This window comes from Astyanax mexicanus, chromosome 11 (assembly GCF_023375975.1).
Source record: "Astyanax mexicanus isolate ESR-SI-001 chromosome 11, AstMex3_surface, whole genome shotgun sequence".
NCBI lineage: Eukaryota > Metazoa > Chordata > Actinopteri > Characiformes > Acestrorhamphidae > Astyanax > Astyanax mexicanus.
Window position 1 is genome coordinate 22,723,725 of NC_064418.1, and position 21,320 is coordinate 22,745,044.

General features: G+C 37.3%; 1 protein-coding gene and 1 long non-coding RNA gene across 3 annotated transcripts; both read right to left on the minus strand.

The window, feature by feature from the left end:
- Positions 1-2,689: 2,689 nt before the first annotated feature.
- ifngr2 (interferon gamma receptor 2) lies at positions 2,690-20,026 on the minus strand. Its single transcript, NM_001360806.1, is given in 7 exon segments — positions 2,690-2,947; positions 7,139-7,293; positions 8,872-9,013; positions 12,740-12,894; positions 14,578-14,741; positions 17,862-17,973; positions 19,862-20,026. Coding segments are annotated over 7 exon segments (918 nt in total). The 5' UTR covers positions 19,917-20,026; the 3' UTR covers positions 2,690-2,812.
- Positions 17,981-19,835, minus strand: LOC125805048 (uncharacterized). Of its 2 annotated transcripts, none has more exons than XR_007441328.1 (3): positions 19,184-19,835; positions 18,397-19,093; positions 17,981-18,342 (listed from the first exon to the last, which is right to left on the minus strand). It is a non-coding gene; the product is annotated as an uncharacterized LOC125805048 (long non-coding RNA). The 2 variants fall into 2 exon arrangements; XR_007441327.1 differs by having other exon boundaries at positions 18,397-19,147.
- Positions 20,027-21,320: the final 1,294 nt, after the last annotated feature.

The window sequence follows — 21,320 nt, forward strand, 5'->3', positions numbered from 1 at the left end:
GCCGTGGCTACCCTATCCGTGCCCCTGCTCAGTTTGCAGTGCGCATGCGCGGCACAAATCAGGCAGGGGGTACAGAACGGGTAGTGACAGCGTCCACGCAGACACAAGTGGGCAGAAGCCATTTTAAAAAGTTTTGATTGGTTAGTACCGCTGCCAGACAGATATGAGTCCGGTAGCAATTAAAAAACACAGACTTATGCTTTGAATTAGTTGTTGTTTTTTATTTTAATTAATTTACAAAAAAATATGCTTATATTTTACAATAACTATAATATATATTTTCTTATTAAATATTTTTTAATGATTTACATACTTCCCTGAAGGTTTTGAAGGGCCTTACTGCACACCACTGGAACGCATAAAGAATCATGCAGTTCTGTTGCAGTTTCAGGTAACTCTGAACTTATCCTGTGCAACAGAGGTAACTCTTGAACTGTGTTGGGAATCACTTCCTTTTACAGTAACAGTAAAAAGTGTACTATATAATGTGTCAGCCATTTTGCATTGTTGTTTGAAATCTTAGCAGTACATTTTATCACAACCCAACTGATGGTCTTAAACATGTTACTTGACAAGTTCAGAACAGCTGTAAACTGAAGGCCATTCCAATTAAATATCTTATAAAGCTGACTGAGAAAATACCAAGCTGTGTAAAGAAAGATGTGTCTACTTTGAAGAATCTTTTCTAAGCGTTAGTTAAACACTAGTTTAGTTTAGTTCACTAAAATATTTCATGTTGTTCTTAATAGTTTGAGTGAATTAAGTATCAATGTACAGTGCAGAACATTTTCAAATAATGAAAAACACTTAAATGAAGTTGTGTCCAAACTTTTGACTGGTACTGTATGTACACACACGCACGCACACGCACACACAGACACACCATGTTGATGTTTCTAGAAAATAATACAGTTAAACATTGGAAAATATTTTTTTTATTTTAGCGGTCAACAATTAATTGATTTTACAATATGAGAAAAATTGTGCAAACAGTAAATTCAGACTCAAGAGAACAACACTTACAGTACAACACAAATCAACAAAAATCAGCAATCATTTAGAAATAATTCATCATTTTGTTACACTTAAACAGCTAAATTACCTAAAAATCTACCACACATAAGCTAATTGTTACAAAACATAATAATAAAATACATAATTTATTAACTATGTTATGGCTTATGTAATTAAGATTTATTTAATGGTAGCGTACGTTAGAGGCACAGAGGTCTGGCTTTGGTATTTGCCCAGATCAATAAACCTGTCATTATGAATGAAATTCTCTATGCCTGAAAGGGTTACATAAAATGATATGCAGTCAGCTAGCATGTGTGCAGGTATGTTTTAATGCTCTTAATCTATAGAGAAAACAAACATACAGCACAAGTAACAGTAAAAGTAAATGTACAACTTTTAACTGAGCACTCCACCCAACTGAGCACTCCACCCAACTGAGCACTCCACCCAAATGCTACACCCAGCAGGCAGCCAACAACACACTCTGCAAACAAATCATCTCCACTGTCTTAAATGTGAGAACATAGATACTGACAAACGAGCTGTAAAAAAAGCTGTAATTTTTAGGTTCAGGACAGGCATGTAAACATTCATCAGTCAGGCTTTCAGAAACTGACTTACTCTCCCTGCACTAAAGCCTACAGATAATGGTGCACATCTTATTGTTTATGTAGTGCTTAAAACACTGAATTCCCAAAGGAAGGGAATTATTCTCAAAGGAAACATTGCATGATTGTTCTCTTACATTAAATCATACTGCAGCATACTTGCAGCAGGAAGAGCTTCCTCTGTTGCTGGTAATGCAATTTGACTTTGCTGTTTTCCACAGTTTTATCACAGCTCTTACAATTTGTTTATCGTACATAGTGACATTATATCAGGACAACCCTAACAAAAGGGCATAGTGTTTAGAGAGGAAAGGTTGGCTGGAACACACTAGACACTGGAACACTGGAAACGACCTGATTCCATACCTCCCTTTAAAGGCACAACAATCATATATGAAAACCGACACAAAGGACCAACGTCCTCTATTTTGTTCATGCAATTCCGCATGTCTTGTATTTAGCATTTTGACTATAAACAAATCACAAGAGCAAAAACAAAATGTTAGATGATTAATTCTGCTGGAATATTTAAAAAATATATAAACTGTCAGTAACAAATCCAAACTGTGTAAGAAATTAAAAAGTTTTGTTTGGATGATGTTTTAACCCTTAAAAACTCACTCTGTTCTAAGATTACTTTACAGATAAGCCAGCAAGAAGGCAGAGAAGGTATTTCTTAAAAATACAGATGCATGCCTTCAAAGTCAGGGGGTGGCTAAAGGTTGTATATTGCCCCAGAACCAAGTAAACTAAAAAAGAAATACCGAAACCATACCTAACTTGGCACTTCAGCACTACATGCTGAAGGTAAATAAGAAAAAGCATATCAAATACTATATTAAAACCCAGTATAAAATATGCATTGTTGGATTGCAAAGCAGCACAACAGTGTAATCCAGGGCTGTCCAATCTTATCTAATCAACTTGTCTAGGCCATAATCCTCAGAGTGTCTTCTCTACTCCATCGCTCACCACGATAATATCAGACATTTTTGGGCTGAAGTAAGAGAATTTTCCTCAAAGCATGATGAATGATGCTGTGAGGAGTTTTGGGGGGGGGGGGGGGGGGGGGGGGGGAGCTTCACATGTCTCCGAAGAAAGACATGCTGGTCTTTACCTCCCGGCCTGGGCAGCACTGGGTGTGATGCGGTGTCGGCTGCCACTTTCGGGGTGGGAGAACATGCTCTTTAGAGGACAGCATCACTTCTGTCCTCTTCCTCCTTTCTGGTGTCTTCTGACACATACATTACATTATTATCCAATTCCAGCTCCTGGGTGCCATTAGAAACTAGTTGCTGGTGTGGCAATTCCTCTGAAAAAAACTGCAGAAGTAAAAGAGAGAACACTTTTTAATTTAGTGTGCATTCTTCATGATAACAAAATATAATTAAGAGCAAAATCAGTGGTCTTTTAGCCTGCCTCATCGGTCACGGGTGGGTAATTTTACATAAAAAGGCTACTATATCCAAACAGCATAAAAATCAGCTAAGGTCCTTTATGCCTGCTGTTACCTTAGCTTTAGCTCACCACGGCTAGCAGTTGGCTTTTAACGTAAAACATATTTTATCTCGTTCAGTTTGCTTCTGCCTCCTCTCCCACCACCTTCATACAGCAGCCACATTCTCAGCCATCAAGCTAAGGCAATGTCATGGACCAAAGCAGGTCTAGTGGGTGGCTCTTCAGATTGTGTGTAATTTGTCAGGTTTAGCGGTGTTCGTTGATGGTACATTAGTTGGGTAGTTGTGTTGAAGCAGGGAACACTTTAATGGAAGAGTAAGTTAGGCAGTGTGGGCAGTGTGCCTGCGCCAGTTTTGGAAAACACTTTTCTAGCTAAAGGCTATGTCACAGTCTTTAACTGTGACATAAACCTTCTGGTTTGGGCTGACATCACATTACCTGAATAAAAAAAAACAATTGCTAAACTGAGAGTTTTGGTTCTGAGAAACCCTGGAAAGCAGACATATGTGAAAGAACACAACTAGCTACCTCATCAGAATTAAAAGGACATTATTGTTCATCCCTACAACATTTCTGTTCTTGGCAGAGGCAGATACGTTCATTCAGAGCAATCTCCAATTTAATGAATAATGAGAATAAAGTGTTACAGGAAGTGTTACAGGCCTAATCCCATTTCACCCCTTGGCCATACCACTGACCTGACAACTTTGAAAAAATTTTAGGAGTACAAATCATACCCACAGGGATCATTTCACAATAATTTCTACAATTGTGACGTAATAGTTTTGATAGTGATAAAAACAATAATAAGTTGCTCAAAAAATTAACTGAAACTATATATTTAAGACATATGTTGTTTAATGGAAACAATCAAAAACATTGAAATCGCCAGTGCAAATATCAAACAGTGTGTAAACCATGTGACCTACCTGATTTTCTTTCTAACATTTATTAATGATCTGTGTTAGATTGGCAAAATTAAATAATATTTAAATGAGTAGTCTCCATCACCTTAACATTAATTCAAATTATAGAATACGCAGTTTAATGTGTAGAGTCAATGTTTTATGGACATTTTCTAACAAGCATACAAAAATTGTTTGTCGTTCATCTTAGTAGCTTGTTACTAACATTTTCCCATTTCACCTGCAGACAGCAGAGGCTGCAGCATTTAGAGTGGAATAGAAAAATAAAATAAAAGCTCATTTCAGCTCCACATCACAGAGGAATTAAGGAACAGACAATATAATGCCGTAAAGTTAACTAGTAACCAGCCGCAAGATTGCTGAACTAGCGCTCTACTGCTATTAAATCAGCCCAGCAGGGTCACCTAATGAGGTATTGGGTACCCGTCCCTCTGGATGGGTTACACTTGAAAACATGGGGTAGGGGTATAAAAGAGTAATAGAAGTGGGCTTTATTAGTATATGCAGGTCCTTCTCAAAAAATTAGCGTATTGTGATAAAGTTCATTCTTTTCCATAATGAAATTATAAAAATTTAACTTTCATATATTTTAGATTCATTGCACATCAACTGAAATATTTCAGGTCTTTTATTGTTTTAATACTGATGATTTTGGCATACAGCTCATGAAAACCCAAAATTCCTATCTCACAAAATTAGCATACTATGAAAAGGTTCTCTAAAAGAGCTATTAACCTAATCATCTGAATCAACAAATTAACTCTAAACACCTGCAAAAGATTCCTGAGGCTTTTAAAAACTCCCAGCCTGGTTCATTACTCAAAACCGCAATCATGGGTAAGACTGCCGACCTGACTGCTGTCCAGAAGGCCATCATTGACACCCTCAAGCAAGAGGGTAAGACACAGAAAGAAATTTCTGAACGAATAGGCTGTTCCCAGAGTGATGTATCAAGGCACCTCAGTGGGAAGTCTGTGGGAAGGAAAACGTGTGGCAGAAAACGCTGCACGACGAGAAGAGGTGAGCGGACCCTGAGGAAGATCGTGGAGAAGGGCCGATTCCAGACCTTGGGAAGCAGTGGACTGAGTCTGGAGTAGAAACATCCAGAGCCACCATGCACAGGCATGGGGGGGGGGGGGGGGGGGTCCAATGTGTTTCAAGGGCACTGTGTATCAAGGGCAGGGTCAATGCAGCTATCTATCAGGAGATTTTGGAGCACTTCATGCTTTCATCTGCTGAAAAGCTTTATGGAGATGAAGATTTATTTTTTCAGCACGACCTGGCACCTGCTCACAGTACCAAAACCACTGGTAAATGGTTTACTGACCATGGTATTACTGTGCTCAATTGACCTGCCAACTCTCCTGACCTGAACCCCATATAGAATCTGTGGGTTATTATGAAGAGAAAGTTGAGAGACGCAAGACCCAACACTCTGGATGAGCTTAAGGCCGATGTTGAAGCATCCTGGGCCTCCATAACACCTCAGCAGTGCCACAGGCTGATTGCCTCCATGCCACGCCGCACTGAAGCAGTCATTTCTGCAAAAGGATTCCCGACCAGGTATTGAGTGCATAACTGAACATAATTATTTTTTTGAAGGTTGACTTTTTTATATTAAAATTTTTTTTTCGTTTACTGGTCAGATGAAATATGCAATTTTTTTGAGATTTTTTTTCCAAAATCATCCAAATTAAAACAATAAAAGGCTTGAACTACTTCAGTTGTGTGTAATGAATCTAAAATAGGGGTGTGACGAGATATCGTGCCACGAGATCTCGCGAGATTAAATGTGACGATATTTCTCGTCAAGCTTAAACCTGTCTCGCGGGAGAAAAAAAAAAAAGTTTAGTGTGGACTTTTTAAGAGGGATCTGGCAACCCAGTAGCAGCGAGTGTGAGAGCAGCTCTCAGCAGACCCAATGCGGACCCAAACCGATAAACTACTGAGAAGGATTTAATTGTGCGGCGCAGTAAACTCACAGACCAATCACATGTGAGGTAAGATCACTAAACGCTCTCTTCAGTCAATCAGATCTGTGCAGACGCGGTAAGGAAAAAAATAAATAAATAAATAAACACACCGCTCCTCACGCGGGATCGAACCCGTGTTGTCAGGGTCGCGGTCGTGAAAAACCGCCTTTATAAGGAGATAGGGAGCCCGAAAACGGGCGGAAAAACGAGAACTGGCGGAAAAACGAGAACGGGCGGAAACTAGTCACGCCGAGCGCGACAGAGAGACAGGGGATTAATGTAAACAAAATCTGTCCAGAGAGGCTCTTCTTCTTCTTCTATATTTTTACATCATTCAGTTCAAACAACCTTACAGGATATAGCACTTAAGTTAATTATTTAATATAATTAAATACTCCTGATATAGAAGATGCTTCTGCTACTTTTAAGTTGTAAGTCTGGCTGCATTTTGGCTCCAGTGGAAACAATAAACGGTAACAGAGTGACCAACAAGACTCAAACCATATATAAATACTGTAAGTAAATCCTACATGTGACCGTTTCATAGGCAGGTGTACTAATCCCTTAGCTCTGTACTGTATTTAAAAACATGTTCGGTCTCTGTTTGCACTTCAAGCATAGTCTTAATATGACTGGTTATGTTTCTGCATAGTTAAATTACAAGAGATTTAGGAGAAAAATAAAAAATTACAAACCATAGTCTTAATATGACTGGTTGTAGTTTACACTATATAAGACCTAGAAAAGTTGTACTTTTATTTTTTATTCTTATTTTTATTCCTTAAAGAATCAATGTGTGAGAGAAACCAGTCTGTTAAGTTTGTGGTATATGATTTTGTCCAAAAAAAAAAAAAAAAAGTTTTTAAATCTCGTCTCGTCTCGTTATCGTGAACCCAATATCGTGTCTCGTCTCGTGGTATTAGTGTCTCGTCACACCCCTAATCTAAAATATATGAAAGTCTAATGTTTATCAGTACATTACTGAAAATAATTAACTTTATCACAATGCTAATTGTTTGAGAAGGACCTGTAGTCCTGTCCTGATCCTCATTGTGCAACATGGAGAGCAGAGGTGTTACCACATCACATACATCACAGCACCACCCAATTACCTACAAGAAACAATTTGAAAGTTTAATGACAAAAATGTATGTACCTTTTGAATGTGCTCAGGAATATCCAGCGGGGGTTGAAGAAAGAGTTTCACCTTCTTGTAGTTTTTGTAAAAACAATAAAGGCACACTCCAAAACCAAACAGTACCACAACTATTAGAATACCCACAACAATAATCTGAATGTTTTCCTGTGCAGCTGGAAAGAGAAGAAACGAAGAAAATAAAGTCAACAAAAATGTTAACTGATCCACTGTAAAATTTGAATGCCTTTTAAAAACATTGACTTGTTCGACTTTCATCACACTGAAGTGAAAGGCATTAAGAACGCTTTTTAATTTCCATTTTTGTTACAGATTTAAAATAACTTGAAAAAAGCTCTATTATGCCATATAATCAGTATTATTAACACTCTATTTGGAAATATTCAAAGCTTGTTTTTTTCCACCTATTCATTAATTTTAAAAAGCTTAAAGTTCTAGGGACATATTGTGCCAAATTATTTTTTCTTATTTCCCTGTGGGTCTCGACTGCCCCTATAAACACCCCGAGCAGGATTGGGGAAAATAATCCATCCCCCTTTTCTTTTTTTTTTGTGAGAGTTTGGTGCAAGGAATCATATGCTTCTATGAGCGTTTGGATGGCACCTTTATTGTGATGTCACAATAAGGAAACCTTACCAGTCAACCCCACAAGAGCGCCACCTACTAGTCAGGTAATCAGTTGAAGATTCGCCATATCAATTATCTTTTGGATCTCGGAGAATTCACAGAAGGGTTAGCCACCAAGGAGGATTAGCCACCATGACTTGATGAGGGATATGCAAGTACTTTCGAATAATGAGCTAAGCATGAACTTATTTGTTCATGTTTTGCCATGTAACACAAGATAAAAACTATTTGCTTAACGCTAATTGCTTATTTGCATACATGTGACAGAGCTCTTAAATGGCTTAGTCTGAAAGGGACCGAAACTGGCAAATTAGAGTTGTTGAGATCTCTTAATGTGAGAGTGGATTTGTGCAAACAACTTCATGGATATGTGGATATGTACAGTTCATAGCCCTATTTTTACTGGTTTAAAAAGAGCTATAATATTTAACCTTTAATTTCTACAAATATAGAATTCAGAAAGCCTTGAAAATTGCAAGATGATTTTAAACAAGCCATAGCCCAAATAAGCTAATCTTGTGGGGTGCCCCTCTAAAATATAATTTTTTTTTCCTAACACGATACAAAGAATGTGTTAATTAAATAATTTATTAATTATGCCTTTTGGAGTTCAGTATATATTCTACTTGCTTAATCATTTTCAACAAAGATTTTTGACTAGGGGTGCCCAAACTTTTGCATGCCAAAATAAATATTTAAAGCTATATAAAAACAGTTCCAAATTCCAGTTGCCAAAAAAATAGAACAAAAAACAAAACTCCTGTGTGTGTTTTTTTTTCTGTTCCTTTTATAGTATTAAAGTAGGCAAGCACAGGTATAGTTAAAGAACACAACATGCATTTGCATTTTTTTTAGGAAAACTTAATACACTCATTTTTAGAATGCTTTAACCTAGGTGCTGTTCACAAACTGAAATACACCAGTAATAATTTATTTTGTAAATAATTTAGGAGCTATATGGTATATAAACAAAAAAATATATATATTAAAAAACATAAACAATGTGTTTTTCCCTGTGAAACAAAGGTTTTGTTTTATTATTATAATAGTAATGAGCAACACTAAGTTTAACAATAATATAGAAATGTTTACCAACTATAACTTACGTGACATAGGGATGACTTGACAGAGTACTCTGCTAGGACGTCCATACAATTTACTGTATGCCAGATACACAACCTGGAAGCAGTATTTCTGTCCTGACTTAAGGCCCTCTATTTTCAAGGTCCCGCCTCCAACATAATACTCCTGAAAATGTTAAGAAAAATGTTTTTGATTGATTGAACATCTATATTGACCATCAAGCATTAAGGGATAGGTGAGAGGTTTCCCAACACTTTCAAACAGAATTATAAACTACATACAGTATTTCTAGGCATGCAAATTTTACATATACAGTACATGCATTTTTTTGTGTGGCTGTAAAATATAACCAAGAAGCCTAAAACAACTTACAAATTCAAATAATTAGATTTTGTTAGCTGCACTGATTATAAGACTGATACAGTTGTGTGTAAATTTGGACTGATTTGGCTGCTTTGGTTTGGACCTCATTTAAATAGCATTTTGCTGTAAGAGGAAGAAATGCATGTTTTTTATGATGAAAAAGAAACGTTTTGAAAAGTGACAATGTTTACATGCTACATCAAGCTCCTTTGAAACAAAGAATGGAAAGTTCCAGTTTGGCAGGGTAACACTGAGGCTGGTAGAGTAGCTGTTAGGTAGTGTGTTTTTAATACCTTTATCAAGGGTCTCTCTGTTGCTACATTTGCAACGAGTGAAAATATAGTGTAAATATGAGAAATTGCTTGCCGCTTTCTAGACTCTTGAGGACCTCGCACTGTCCAAAGACATGCTAGAAGCCAATTAGAATGTCGCTTCACCGTGCCATAATTGATTTGCATAAAGTTGAGAATTTTTAACTCTATGTCTAGGGGTGTGACGAGAAAAAAAAACGTTTAGTGTGCACTTTTTAAGAGGGATCTGGCAACCCAGTAGCAATAGCGATAGAGTGTGGTGGCTGAGGAGTGAGAGCAGCTCTCAGCAGAAGAGGAAAATTTGGGCATTTGTATAGAAGATGCTTCTGCTACTTTTAAGTTGTATGTCTGGCTGCATTTTGGCTCCAGTGGAAACAATAAACGGTACCAGAGTGACCAACAAGACATGAACCATATGTAAATACTGTAAGTAAATCATACACGTGACTGTTTCATAGGCAGTTGTACTAATCCCTTAGCTCTGTACTGTATTTAAAAACATGTTCTGTCTCTGTTTGCACTTCAAGCACAGTCTTAATGTGACTGCTTATGATTTGCACTTATTGTTTGCACTATATAAGACCTGGAAAAGTTTTATTTTTTATTCGTATTTCTATTTCTTATAGAATCAATGTGTGAGAGACACCAGTCTGTTAAGTTTGCAATATATGATTTTGTCAAATAAAACTCCCGTTTTTAAGCCATTTTTCATTTTTGACATTTTCTTTCAAATGTTATTTTTAAATCTCGTTCTCATGAACCCAGTATCGTGTCTCGTGATATTAGTGTCTCGTCACACCCCTATCTATGTCGCATGTCACCTCTCGTGGTGACAAATCGCGCACAGTCATAGGAAATGAATGGTCACCTGTCGCATTGTCGCTTTCCAGTGTGAACGCAGGGTTACATTCTTACATTCAGCCACAGAGTAAGCAAATAGCATTAGCAGTTGGTTTGAGTAAAATGCTGTCTGATATTTTAATGTAGAAATGCAAAAGAGCAGCACAGACATTTGTATTGTGAGTAAAGCCAGCATCCTGAGGGCTGGAAGTACAGCTGCATCATTACTCAGTTAATCAGTTTAATTAACCACTTGCAGCAGATTCAGGTGAAGGGAAAACCCAGAAAACCTGCAAGTGAAGCTAAATAGCACTGCGTTCGGTATCGCTACCCATTACAGAAATAGTGCACTATTATAAAGTGTCAGGCAATGGCCAACAGTACACTAGAGTCACCTCCAAAAGTATTGTAATAGCAAGGTGAATGCCTTATTTCTGCTCTTGTCTGAAAACATTTGGGTTTGACATTAAAAGATGAATATGACACAGAAGATCATCACTGCATCATTGTTTTCACTTACATCTGGATCTGATACACAGTTCAGAAGATAGCACCATCTGTCTGAACTCTGAACATATTTTTGTGACCAAAGTATTGAAACAGATAAACTTTAAATACATTGAAGTGAATAAAACTTAACATTTACTTGCAAATGCTTTGCGATGCCTGCAGTAACTGCATCATATCTGTGACCTACTGACATCACTAATCTTCTGCATTCTTCTTCTGTGGTGCTTTTCCAGGTAGCATGTTTTGGGTCATTATGAAATGCATGATAAACTCATAATCTCCAAATCAGTTTGTTGCATCATTATTTAAATTGTGGACTTCTGAGTTCACACTACCTCCATGAGACTACCTCCACTGTGTTTCATAGATGAGATGGTATCTTTGGTATCACAAGCAAATTCTTTCTTTCTTTACACTTCAGCCTTTTCATCACAGTGGTAAATGTTAACATTTGTCTCACCAGTCCATAATGAGTCTAAAGGCTGCTCTCTGTATGTCTTGTTAAATTTCAGCCTGGCATTCCTCTTCTTCTTGCTAATAGTGGTCTTCATCTTCAGGTAAAGCCTCTGTACTTTTGCTTATGATGTCAGGCCCTTTGGAGGTTGTTGCTGATGTCACTAACAGTTGTTTTTTGGTTCTTTCTTTACAGCACTTACAATGTCTGTCATCAACTGCTATGTGTTTACCTGTTCAAAATGTTACTTGTGTTATATGTGTTATGTTATATGTGACTACTTCCTTCTGCAGGAAATGATTCCAAATCATTCAAAATGATTGTACTGACTTTGCTCAATATTCATTGACTGATTTTTCATCTTCTCTTAGCTTTACAATTGATTGTTTTTCGCCCATTGACAGCTCTCTTGTTTTTTACGTTTTTTTACTCCAACCATAAATGCACAAAACCCAAACCTAAAACTAAACATAGACATTAAGTGCTGTTTATTGTTTGAACTTTTGGGCAACAACACACACAAAAGTCACCTGATGTGTTCCAATACTTTGGCTCATAGAAAAAATGGAAGGTTCAGACAAAAAGTGCTATCTTCGAACTGTGCATCAGATCTAGATGTAAACACTCTGAAATGTGGATCTTTTGTCTCACATTCCTGGTGTAGAATGAAAACATTTGTGTTTGACATTAAACGATTGTATTTCTGTAATAGGCAGAAGACTCTCAGTTGTGCTTTCCAGAAACACACTGAACTTCAGCAGATGAACCAAATGATTAGAAGCTGCTTAATTTATTTACATTTATATTTTACCCATTTTCCAGACACAGATTTTGCAGCCTTTTGGGGCATTTAGAATTCAGGTACAATCTCCAACAAATAAATTGCTTTAGATTGAACTGAAAGTCAGTGTACCCTGTTGTCTGTTTCAACCTCATGGTGTAACCTTAAGCACAACCAATAACAAGTGTTATATTAAATATTAAACATATCTGTTTATGTGCATAATATGCATATTTGTACATAAGTTAATTTAAAATTAAAAATGTAAAGCTCTTCTATCTCGTATCTTTTTCCGGCATTTGCAAATCGGAACAAAATTGAACCGGAAAAAATGTGGATCTGCCCATCACTAATATTTATTAGGAGGCCCTACTGTGCTCAGGAAAACAGAGCATGACTTTTATACTGCCCTTAATTTCTCCTGCACCTACTTGTTCCAACACTTAAATGGGAGGGGGTGCACACTGTTGGCATATTTGGACATACATTTGGACACTTACGAATGCCTTAATAATGATACCCAGAAAAAAAAAACATGATGTTACTGCATTTGTACCTTTTGGTGAATAGTGAAAACAGCATTACTTTACTTTACTTTAATTACAGAGATGACTGTATAAAGTGTAATGTACCTGTTTATTACTGATTTGGTCTTCTTTCCAGTACAGAGCCTTAAAGACAATGTGACCCCCAAACTCTCTCTTCAGACTCTGGTCTTTATGGCCTGTCCACAAATACACCTTGTCCGATTTTACTGTCAGGTTGAATAGGGGAGAACATGTAGCAGCTGTAAAACAATGCAAGCAGATTAGAGAGATATTTATTATTGTTTAACATAACTTATCATTTATTATTAAAACTAGACTAAATGGCAATTAAACATCATCCGTTCATTCATTAATACCCGCTTTATCAGTCAGGGTCACAGGGGGGGCTGGAGCCTATCCCAGCCAGCATAAGGCAATATACAGAACACAGGACGCACACATACGCAGGGCAGACAGACACAGACAAACATACAAAACACATTCACACCGAGGGAGCAGTTCCAAACAAGTTCAAATTAGCCTGAACATGCTCTTTGGACGGAGGAAACCCAAGCAGACACGGGGAGAATGTGCAAACTCCACACAGAAAGAACCAGATCACCCCAGCCAAGAATCGAACCCAGGTCGGGTTGCTGTGGGGCAACAGTGCTACCCACCCCACCACCGTGCCAGACAAAAAATCAAGTAAACTTCCCGATCAAGTTCGTTTGTGCCCTGAACACTAGTAAATCCCTGTAGTTTAGTAAAAGTATATGTAATAAGACAATAACCAACCAACCTACTTATTTAGTTTGGTACTGGTCTTTTTAAAGTGTAGGAAATTTGCTTTCTCTCCGTTATGTCAACTAGTAGAGGGCATACCTCTTCTCATTCAGTGTGTTTTCTTTCTTTTTATATATTTTTACGTTGTGAATTTAATATTGAAGACATTAAAGATGTACAGGAACACATGTGGAATTATTCTGCAAACGAAAAGTGTAAAACAAACCAGAATATGTTTTATACTTTAGATTTTTCTAAGTGGCCACAATTAACTTTGAGTATTTTATCTTCTCAGTGTCTTCATGAGGTAGAGTCACCTGGAATAGTTTTCTCAGTGTCTTAAAGGAGTTCCTGGAGATGCTGAACAATAGTTGCTGCTTGTCCTTCTTGCTGTGCTCCAGCTCATTTCAAATCACCCATCCCAGTTGGGTTTAGGTCAGGGGATTGTAGAGGACAATCCTTTTTTTGCTACATCAGTCCATCATATGTGTCATCAGATATTAAGGAAACATATAAAGTTCAAACACTGTCAGCTTTTGTCAGCAGAGCTTTAGTCAGTATTCACCTAACAGAACTGTGTGAAATGTAACAGAATCTGTGTGGTGTAGTCTTTGACTCCACCTGCTGTTCATTCTCAAACACTAACTCCACCCAAGAGGTTGCCAGATTTAAAAGCACCAGAGCGGGACAGAAGCCATGGAAACTAGCAAGCACACTGGTTAGGCCCAAACCGTAGCTGCCACACGCAATAAAAAAAGCTCACTGACCTCAAAGAGGGAATCAATAGGTTAGTGAAGCGCTCTAGTTTACATAGGACATGGCAGAAGTCGTGGGAGACGATACTTGTTTCTGGCCCATGACTTTTGGAATGTCAGTGTATTTAACACATCAGTTAAATTAAAAAAGATGTATGAATTAATAAAATATTTTTTACAAATCAAAATTTGGAAAACAAACTGGAAACGAACAGAATAAGGTCAATTGTGGACAAATGTCCTTGATGAAAAGTTTGAGATAACCTGACCAACAGAAATGCTCCAAAATGATACGATATATTACGAGCTTTCATTAAAAGACAATTATTATTTTTGTCCCCTGTTGATCTGCTAGCAAGATACAAGGTTTTCCTTTTATCATATATGATGAAAAAAAGCACTTACTGTGTTCACACAGAACTTGCTCTGACGGGATCCATGCTGATGATTGGTTTGTTGTCTCTGTTCGTATACGAAAAATCCTTCCATAGAAATCTTCAGAAGCAGCTGTGAAGTTGAACTGTGGCTGATTACAGCCACACACATAGTGCCACTCCTCCTCTGGTACCCTTAAGGTAAAACAAGGGCAGGCATGAAACTATATTTAATACAAATTACAATTAACACAACAAGTTTCTGACTATGGTATAATATTTTCATAAGATCAATACCTGCACAATAGGATCAGTCATCGTGATATTGACAAGCCATAAATGGATGAAATTATCTTTGATATCAGTGCCTGTCTAATAAAATGTTTAAACCATCTGCACTGAATAACAGATTTAGGTCAACTACCTACATTGCCTTCTAGATTCTTACAGTTATTAGATTTTTTTTTATTATTATTACATTTCTATACCATATGCAAGTAAAACAGTCTCACTAGATTTTGAATTAAAATCTATGAATTAAACACTTGAATTTTTCTATGTATTATTTTCACTTGTTTTATTTCAAAGAATTCAAATGAAAAAAAATCATGTTTAAAAAATTCAAGTAAAATGAATTTAGGTTACTCAAATTTGACATGTCAAATTCACTGCTCAAAATACGAGGTACTAAATTCAGAGTAAACTCGATTATAAATCGATTCAGTCTTCAATTAAACCAACAACCAGCCAATCCAAACTCTGAAAACAGGGGATTTACCTAAAATAATACCGCTAAAATGGTCAAGATATCACAACTTTAGAAGCTCTTTCTAAAATGAACAAAGATGAGCTTTATTTACTAAGTTAGGTTAGCAGGGTATATCTGGATATCGACCATATTTTAATAAGTTCACAAACCACAAAGCAAATACAGGAATAAAGTTATAATAGCAAAAAGTTTTCATAAACTTAATGCAACAAATTCACATTGGCCTGTGGAGAAATAGGCAATGGACTAGTGATACATGTAAACGTGTTACAAACCCTGCTTGGGAGGAAGTGAATAATAGTATAAGAGTAATAGTAAAGAGTTTTAAAAGCTGTAAAAAAAAAAAAAAAAAAAAAAAAAGACTTCAAAAAGCCTTGGTTTGCCATCACTAAAGGTTGAAAACAAATTATGTTTACACTGAATTTTGAACGGTGTATTTTGAGCAGTAAATTTGACATGTCGAATTTGAGCAACCTTAATTTATTTAACTGAAATTTTTGCTTTTGATTTTTTTTACATAAAAAAAACGATTGAAAATGATATAATTCAAAAATTAAGTGTTTAATTCAGAGGCAAAAGAATACATGCAATAATTCAATGTAAAATAATTCAGTGCTAGAAATTCAAGTGCTTTTAAATGTCAAAATCTGGTGAGACTGTTTTACTTCCATAATACCACTAACACTATATTTATGTAATAGAATAAGCCTGACCATTAGCAAACAATCTTGGATATAGGCACCTCGCTATTACAGTGCATGTGTATGTCCTATATATCCATTCTGGTAAAAAGCAAACATAACATTCCATAATAGGTCCATGGGGCCAACTGTCGAACATGGTGGTGGTGTTGTAATTTGAGAATGCTTTGCTGCTTTAGGGCTGGACATATTGTTTAACATACAGTGGTATAAAAAAACATAAGCACCCCTTTTCCTTTATAAATCATTTGTTGTTTGGATCAGCAACTTTGAATAAATATATCACATATCAGACAAACACAGTGATGTTTGAGAACTGAAATTAAGTTTATAGGATTTAAAGAAAGTTTGGAATAATTATTTAAACAACATTAGGCAGGTGAGTAAATGTAGGCCCCTTGCTGTAAAATTACATCAATATTGAGTAGATCCTCTTTCTGCAGAAATAACAGCCTCTAAACGCTTCCAATAGCTTCCAATGAGAGTCTAGCTACTGGTTGACGGTATTTTGGAGAATTCTTCTTGTAAAAAATCACCAGTTCATCCAGGTTTGGTGGTTTCCAAGAATGGACAGCCAGCTTTAAATCACACCACAGATTTTCAATAATATTCAGGTCTGAGGACTGAGATGATTATTCCACAACATAGTGTACTTGTTCCTTTGCATAAATGCTTTAGTAGATTTTGAGCAGTGTTTAGTGTTTCGGGTCATTGTCTTGTTGAAGTATCCAGCCCCGGAGCAACTTTAACTTTGTCACTGATTCTTGAACATTGTTCTCAGGAATCTGCTGATATGACTGAAATCCAATTCGATAGTAGATGCTCAGTACCTGCACTGATCGAACAGCCCCACAGCATGATAGAATCACCACCAAAATTTACTGAGGGTAGCAAGTGTCTGTCTTGGAATGCCGTGTTCTTTTTACGCCATGCATACCCCCAAAAAAATCAATTTTAGTTTCTTCAGTCCACAGCACCTTTTTCCAAAATGAAGCTGTTGCCACTCTTCAGAGAAGATGCAAAAAGAAGAAAAACTTGCAATTGGCCACCTTAACCCTTTCTCATGATTGGATTCACCCGTGTATGTTGGTCAAGGATCAATAAGCTTGTTGCGAATGTTGCGAATAACAAATGTTGTGTTTCAATAATAAGTGCTAAATGTACTCAAATCAATAAAATCCCATGGGTGCCCAAATGTATGCACATGCCTAATTTTGTTTAAAAAAATATTGCAAACTTTCTGTAAATCCTACAAACTTCATTACACTCAAATAACTGTTTTCATCTGCTATATATGAATTAACCAATGAATTATAAAGCAAAATCATGAAAATTATCAGGGGTGCCCAGACTTATTAATATCACTGCAGTTTAGTTTAATGTGTGGCTAATTTTTAGTAGTATTGTAGTTGGTTGATGTGAACAGCTATTACTTCTCATTTAACTAACTACTAACTAGATATGTAACATATCGCAAATGTCATGGATCGGAACATATCACAATTCCTGAGCCATAGATTGCAATATTTGAAACTGAGACTCCCTAGCATCTATAACTGCAGAAACACAATGTTGGATTTCACTGCAAGTTCTGATAGCAAACATGTTAGTCAGTCAGTCAGTCAGTTTTTTTTTTAACCATATCTGACTTCAACACAGACAGATGTACTGTGTAGAATGTGTAAAACTAACTCTCTCATAGTAAATGAGAGCAAAGACTTTTAACATCACTAAACTCCATATTAAAATAATAACGTTTACCAAAAGTGTTTCAGAGACAATGTACTGTATCAGTGTATACAGACATTGTGACAGGCCTACACACAATGCAGGTAAAGGACTTACTTGCTGAACTGAACAGTATAATTAAAGTTGCTTTCGCCTAATGGAGGGTTCCACCGCAATGTGGAGGATTCGATTACGACATGTTGTGGTGGAGGTAGTTCAGACAAACAAGCTAAAAAAAATAGACATAAGTTACATGTTAAAGACATACATACAATAATCCCAAAACTGGTTCATCCCATGTTCACTCCATATTTACTACCACTATACACATCTTCACTTTTCGTGGGCTTTTCATAAAGCTCACTCAGATAACCTAGCTTATACTGCTAACTCAGCTCACTCAGATAACCTAGCTTATACTGCTAACTCAGATAACCTAGTTTATACTGCTAACTCAACTCACTCAGATAACCTAGCTTATACTGCTAACTCAGATAACCTAGTTTATACTGCTAACTCAACTCACTCAGATAACCTAGTTTATACTGCTAACTCAGATAACCTAGTTTATACTGCTAACTCAACTCACTCAGATAACCTAGCTTATACTGCTAACTCAGATAACCTAGTTTATACTGCTAACTCAGATAACCTAGTTTATACTGCTAACTCAACTCACTCAGATAACCTAGCTTATACTGCTAACTCAGATAACCTAGTTTATATTGCTAACTCAACTCACTCAGATAACCTAGCTCATTCTGCTAGTTCAGCTCACTCTGATAACCCAGCTCACTCAATAACCTAGTTCACACTGCTAACTCAGTTTACTCAGATAACCCAATTCACTCAGATAACCTAGCTCACTCAGATAACCCAGCTCACTCAATAGCCTATTTCACACTGCTAACTCAGCTCACTCAGATAATCTAGCTCATTCTGCTAATTCAGCTCACTCTGATAACCTAGCTAATACTGCTAGCCCAGACCCAGCTCACTCAGATAATCTAGCTCATACTGCAAACCTAGCTCACTCAGATAACTCAGCTAACTCAGATAACCTAGCTCATACTGCTAAGTCCGCTCACTCAGATAACCTAGCTAATACTGCTAACTCAGCTCACTCAGATAACCTAGCTCATACTGCTAAATCCGCTCACTCAGATAACCTAGCTAATACTGCTAACCTAGCTCACTCAGATAACTCAGCTAACTCAGATAACCTAGCTCATACTGCTAAGTCCGCTCACTCAGATAACCTAGCTAATACTGCTAACTCAGCTCACTCAGATAACCCAGCTCATACTGCAAACCTAGCTCACTCAGATAACTCAGCTAACTCAGATAACCTAGCTCATACTGCTAAATCCGCTCACTCAGATAACCCAGCTCATACTGCAAACCTAGCTCACTCAGCTAACTCAGCTAACTCAGATAACCTAGCTCACTCAGATAACTCAGCTAACTCAGATAACCTAGCTCATACTGCTAAATCCGCTCACTCAGATAACCTAGCTCATACTGCAAACCTAGCTCACTCAGATAACTCAGCTAACTCAGATAACCTAGCTCATACTCCTAAGTCCGCTCACTCAGATAACCTAGCTAATACTGCTAACTCAGCTCACTCAGATAACCTAGCTCATACTGCTAAATCCGCTCACTCAGATAACCTAGCTAATACTGCTAACCTAGCTCACTCAGATAACTCAGCTAACTCAGATAACCTAGCTCATACTGCTAACTCAGCTAACTCAGATAACCTAGCTAATACTGCTAACCTAGCTCACTCAGATAACTCAGCTAACTCAGATAACCTAGCTCATACTGCTAAATCCGCTCACTCAGATAACCTAGCTAATACTGCTAACCTAGCTCACTCAGATAACTCAGCTAACTCAGATAACCTAGCTCATACTGCTAAATCCGCTCACTCAGATAACCTAGCTAATACTGCTAACCTAGCTCACTCAGATAACCCATTCACTCAGATAACCTAGCTCATACTGCTAGTTCAGCTCACTCCGATCACTCGGCTAACTCCACTCACTTACAGCAGCATTAATGTTACTCCAATTTTCTTTTTCATAGAAAAATGATCCGAATAAGAAGCTTACCGCTGCTGGGAATAAAAAACACCAGGCACGAAACAAACGTGTTTCTCCAATCCATAACGAAGTGCGAATTAATTCGGCGTTAAAAAAAATCATTTCTCACGGTGGAAATTAGCTGCTTCCTCCTCCAGCCGCCCCCGCTGCAAACAGAAAGCGAAACCACCTCTTCCTCCCTATCTCTCTCGACCCTTCTCTCTTTCTCTCTCTCTCTCTCTCTCTCTCTTTCTCTTTTTCCTAGTCGTTCTTCCCAACTGATCGCCCTTCAAATATTCTACATGTTTAATATCTGGCTCATTCGGCGACTTGAAGTCAGCAGCAGTGGCTACATACAGCCAATAAGATCACAGAAAGAGAACCACGGGTCAAAAACGCATCAGCTGTTTATGGAGAGTCTGACCACCTTTATGTCCTTTATGAACAGGGGTGAGTGGAGCTAAAAAGTCGTGTATTGTGAACCTGGCGTTAACAAAAAAAGTTTTTTTTTATCTCTTGTGCATCCTACCCCTGTTCCCTGCCTTCATGGAAAATGACCAGCTCCACAGTAACTTTAGCCCCTCTGGATTATTAATTAATATTATACAGGAAATGACAGCGTTTATCGCTGATTCTCTGGCAGCTGATGTGTTACAGTGGGACTAAACTACAGAGAGTCTGTGGTTTCTGTGGACAAAAGTGTTAACCAGCACAGTGAGGTATATATATGAGCTGGAAACCCCACCACACAGAGACTTCTCAGAAACTCCTGATGCATTTTAGCATGCCTGTTTTACTTTCTATAACAATAACAGGGTCAATATTAATTTATTTTTTTGTGTCACTGTGCAGTTGTTTAAATTTCACACAAACACTGTAAAAAATATTTTTACAGATTTACTTTGAATGGCAACTGCGTCTTTTCTGTAGCTGTATTGTCTGTCTAAAGGAATACTCTGCAAATTTAGTACTAGTCATACGTTTGGACACCTTAATAATTGTTTTTATTTCTTTAATTTATTTAAGATTTATTTTAAAGATAAACTATTAAGGGACACGAATTATGAAGTAAATGCTAAATCCCCTGACCTAAACCAAACTAAGATGGGCGATTTGGGATAAGCTGAAGCACAGCGTGAATGGAAAGCAGCAACTTTTGTTCAGCACCTCCAGGAGCTCCTTCAAGAGGCTGAGAAAACTGTTCCAGGTGACTCTACCTCATTAAGGCGGTGGTGTCAACAGTGCTGCGTGGCTAAGTTGAATAGTTTTGTTTTGGTGGTTTTGTTGGTTTAAGTGGTTTAAGTACACAAGCACGTGTTCTTGTTTTAAAGATGTTTTCAATAATTTAGACATTGGAGAATTGATTTTTTCAAGAATGACCCACCAGCTGTTCTATGGTAATACTACAAGGGCCTGACATTGCTAATAAAAAAACCTTAACATTGTAGTGTACAGTGTCAGAAAGCTGGATTTGCATCCTAGGCCATGG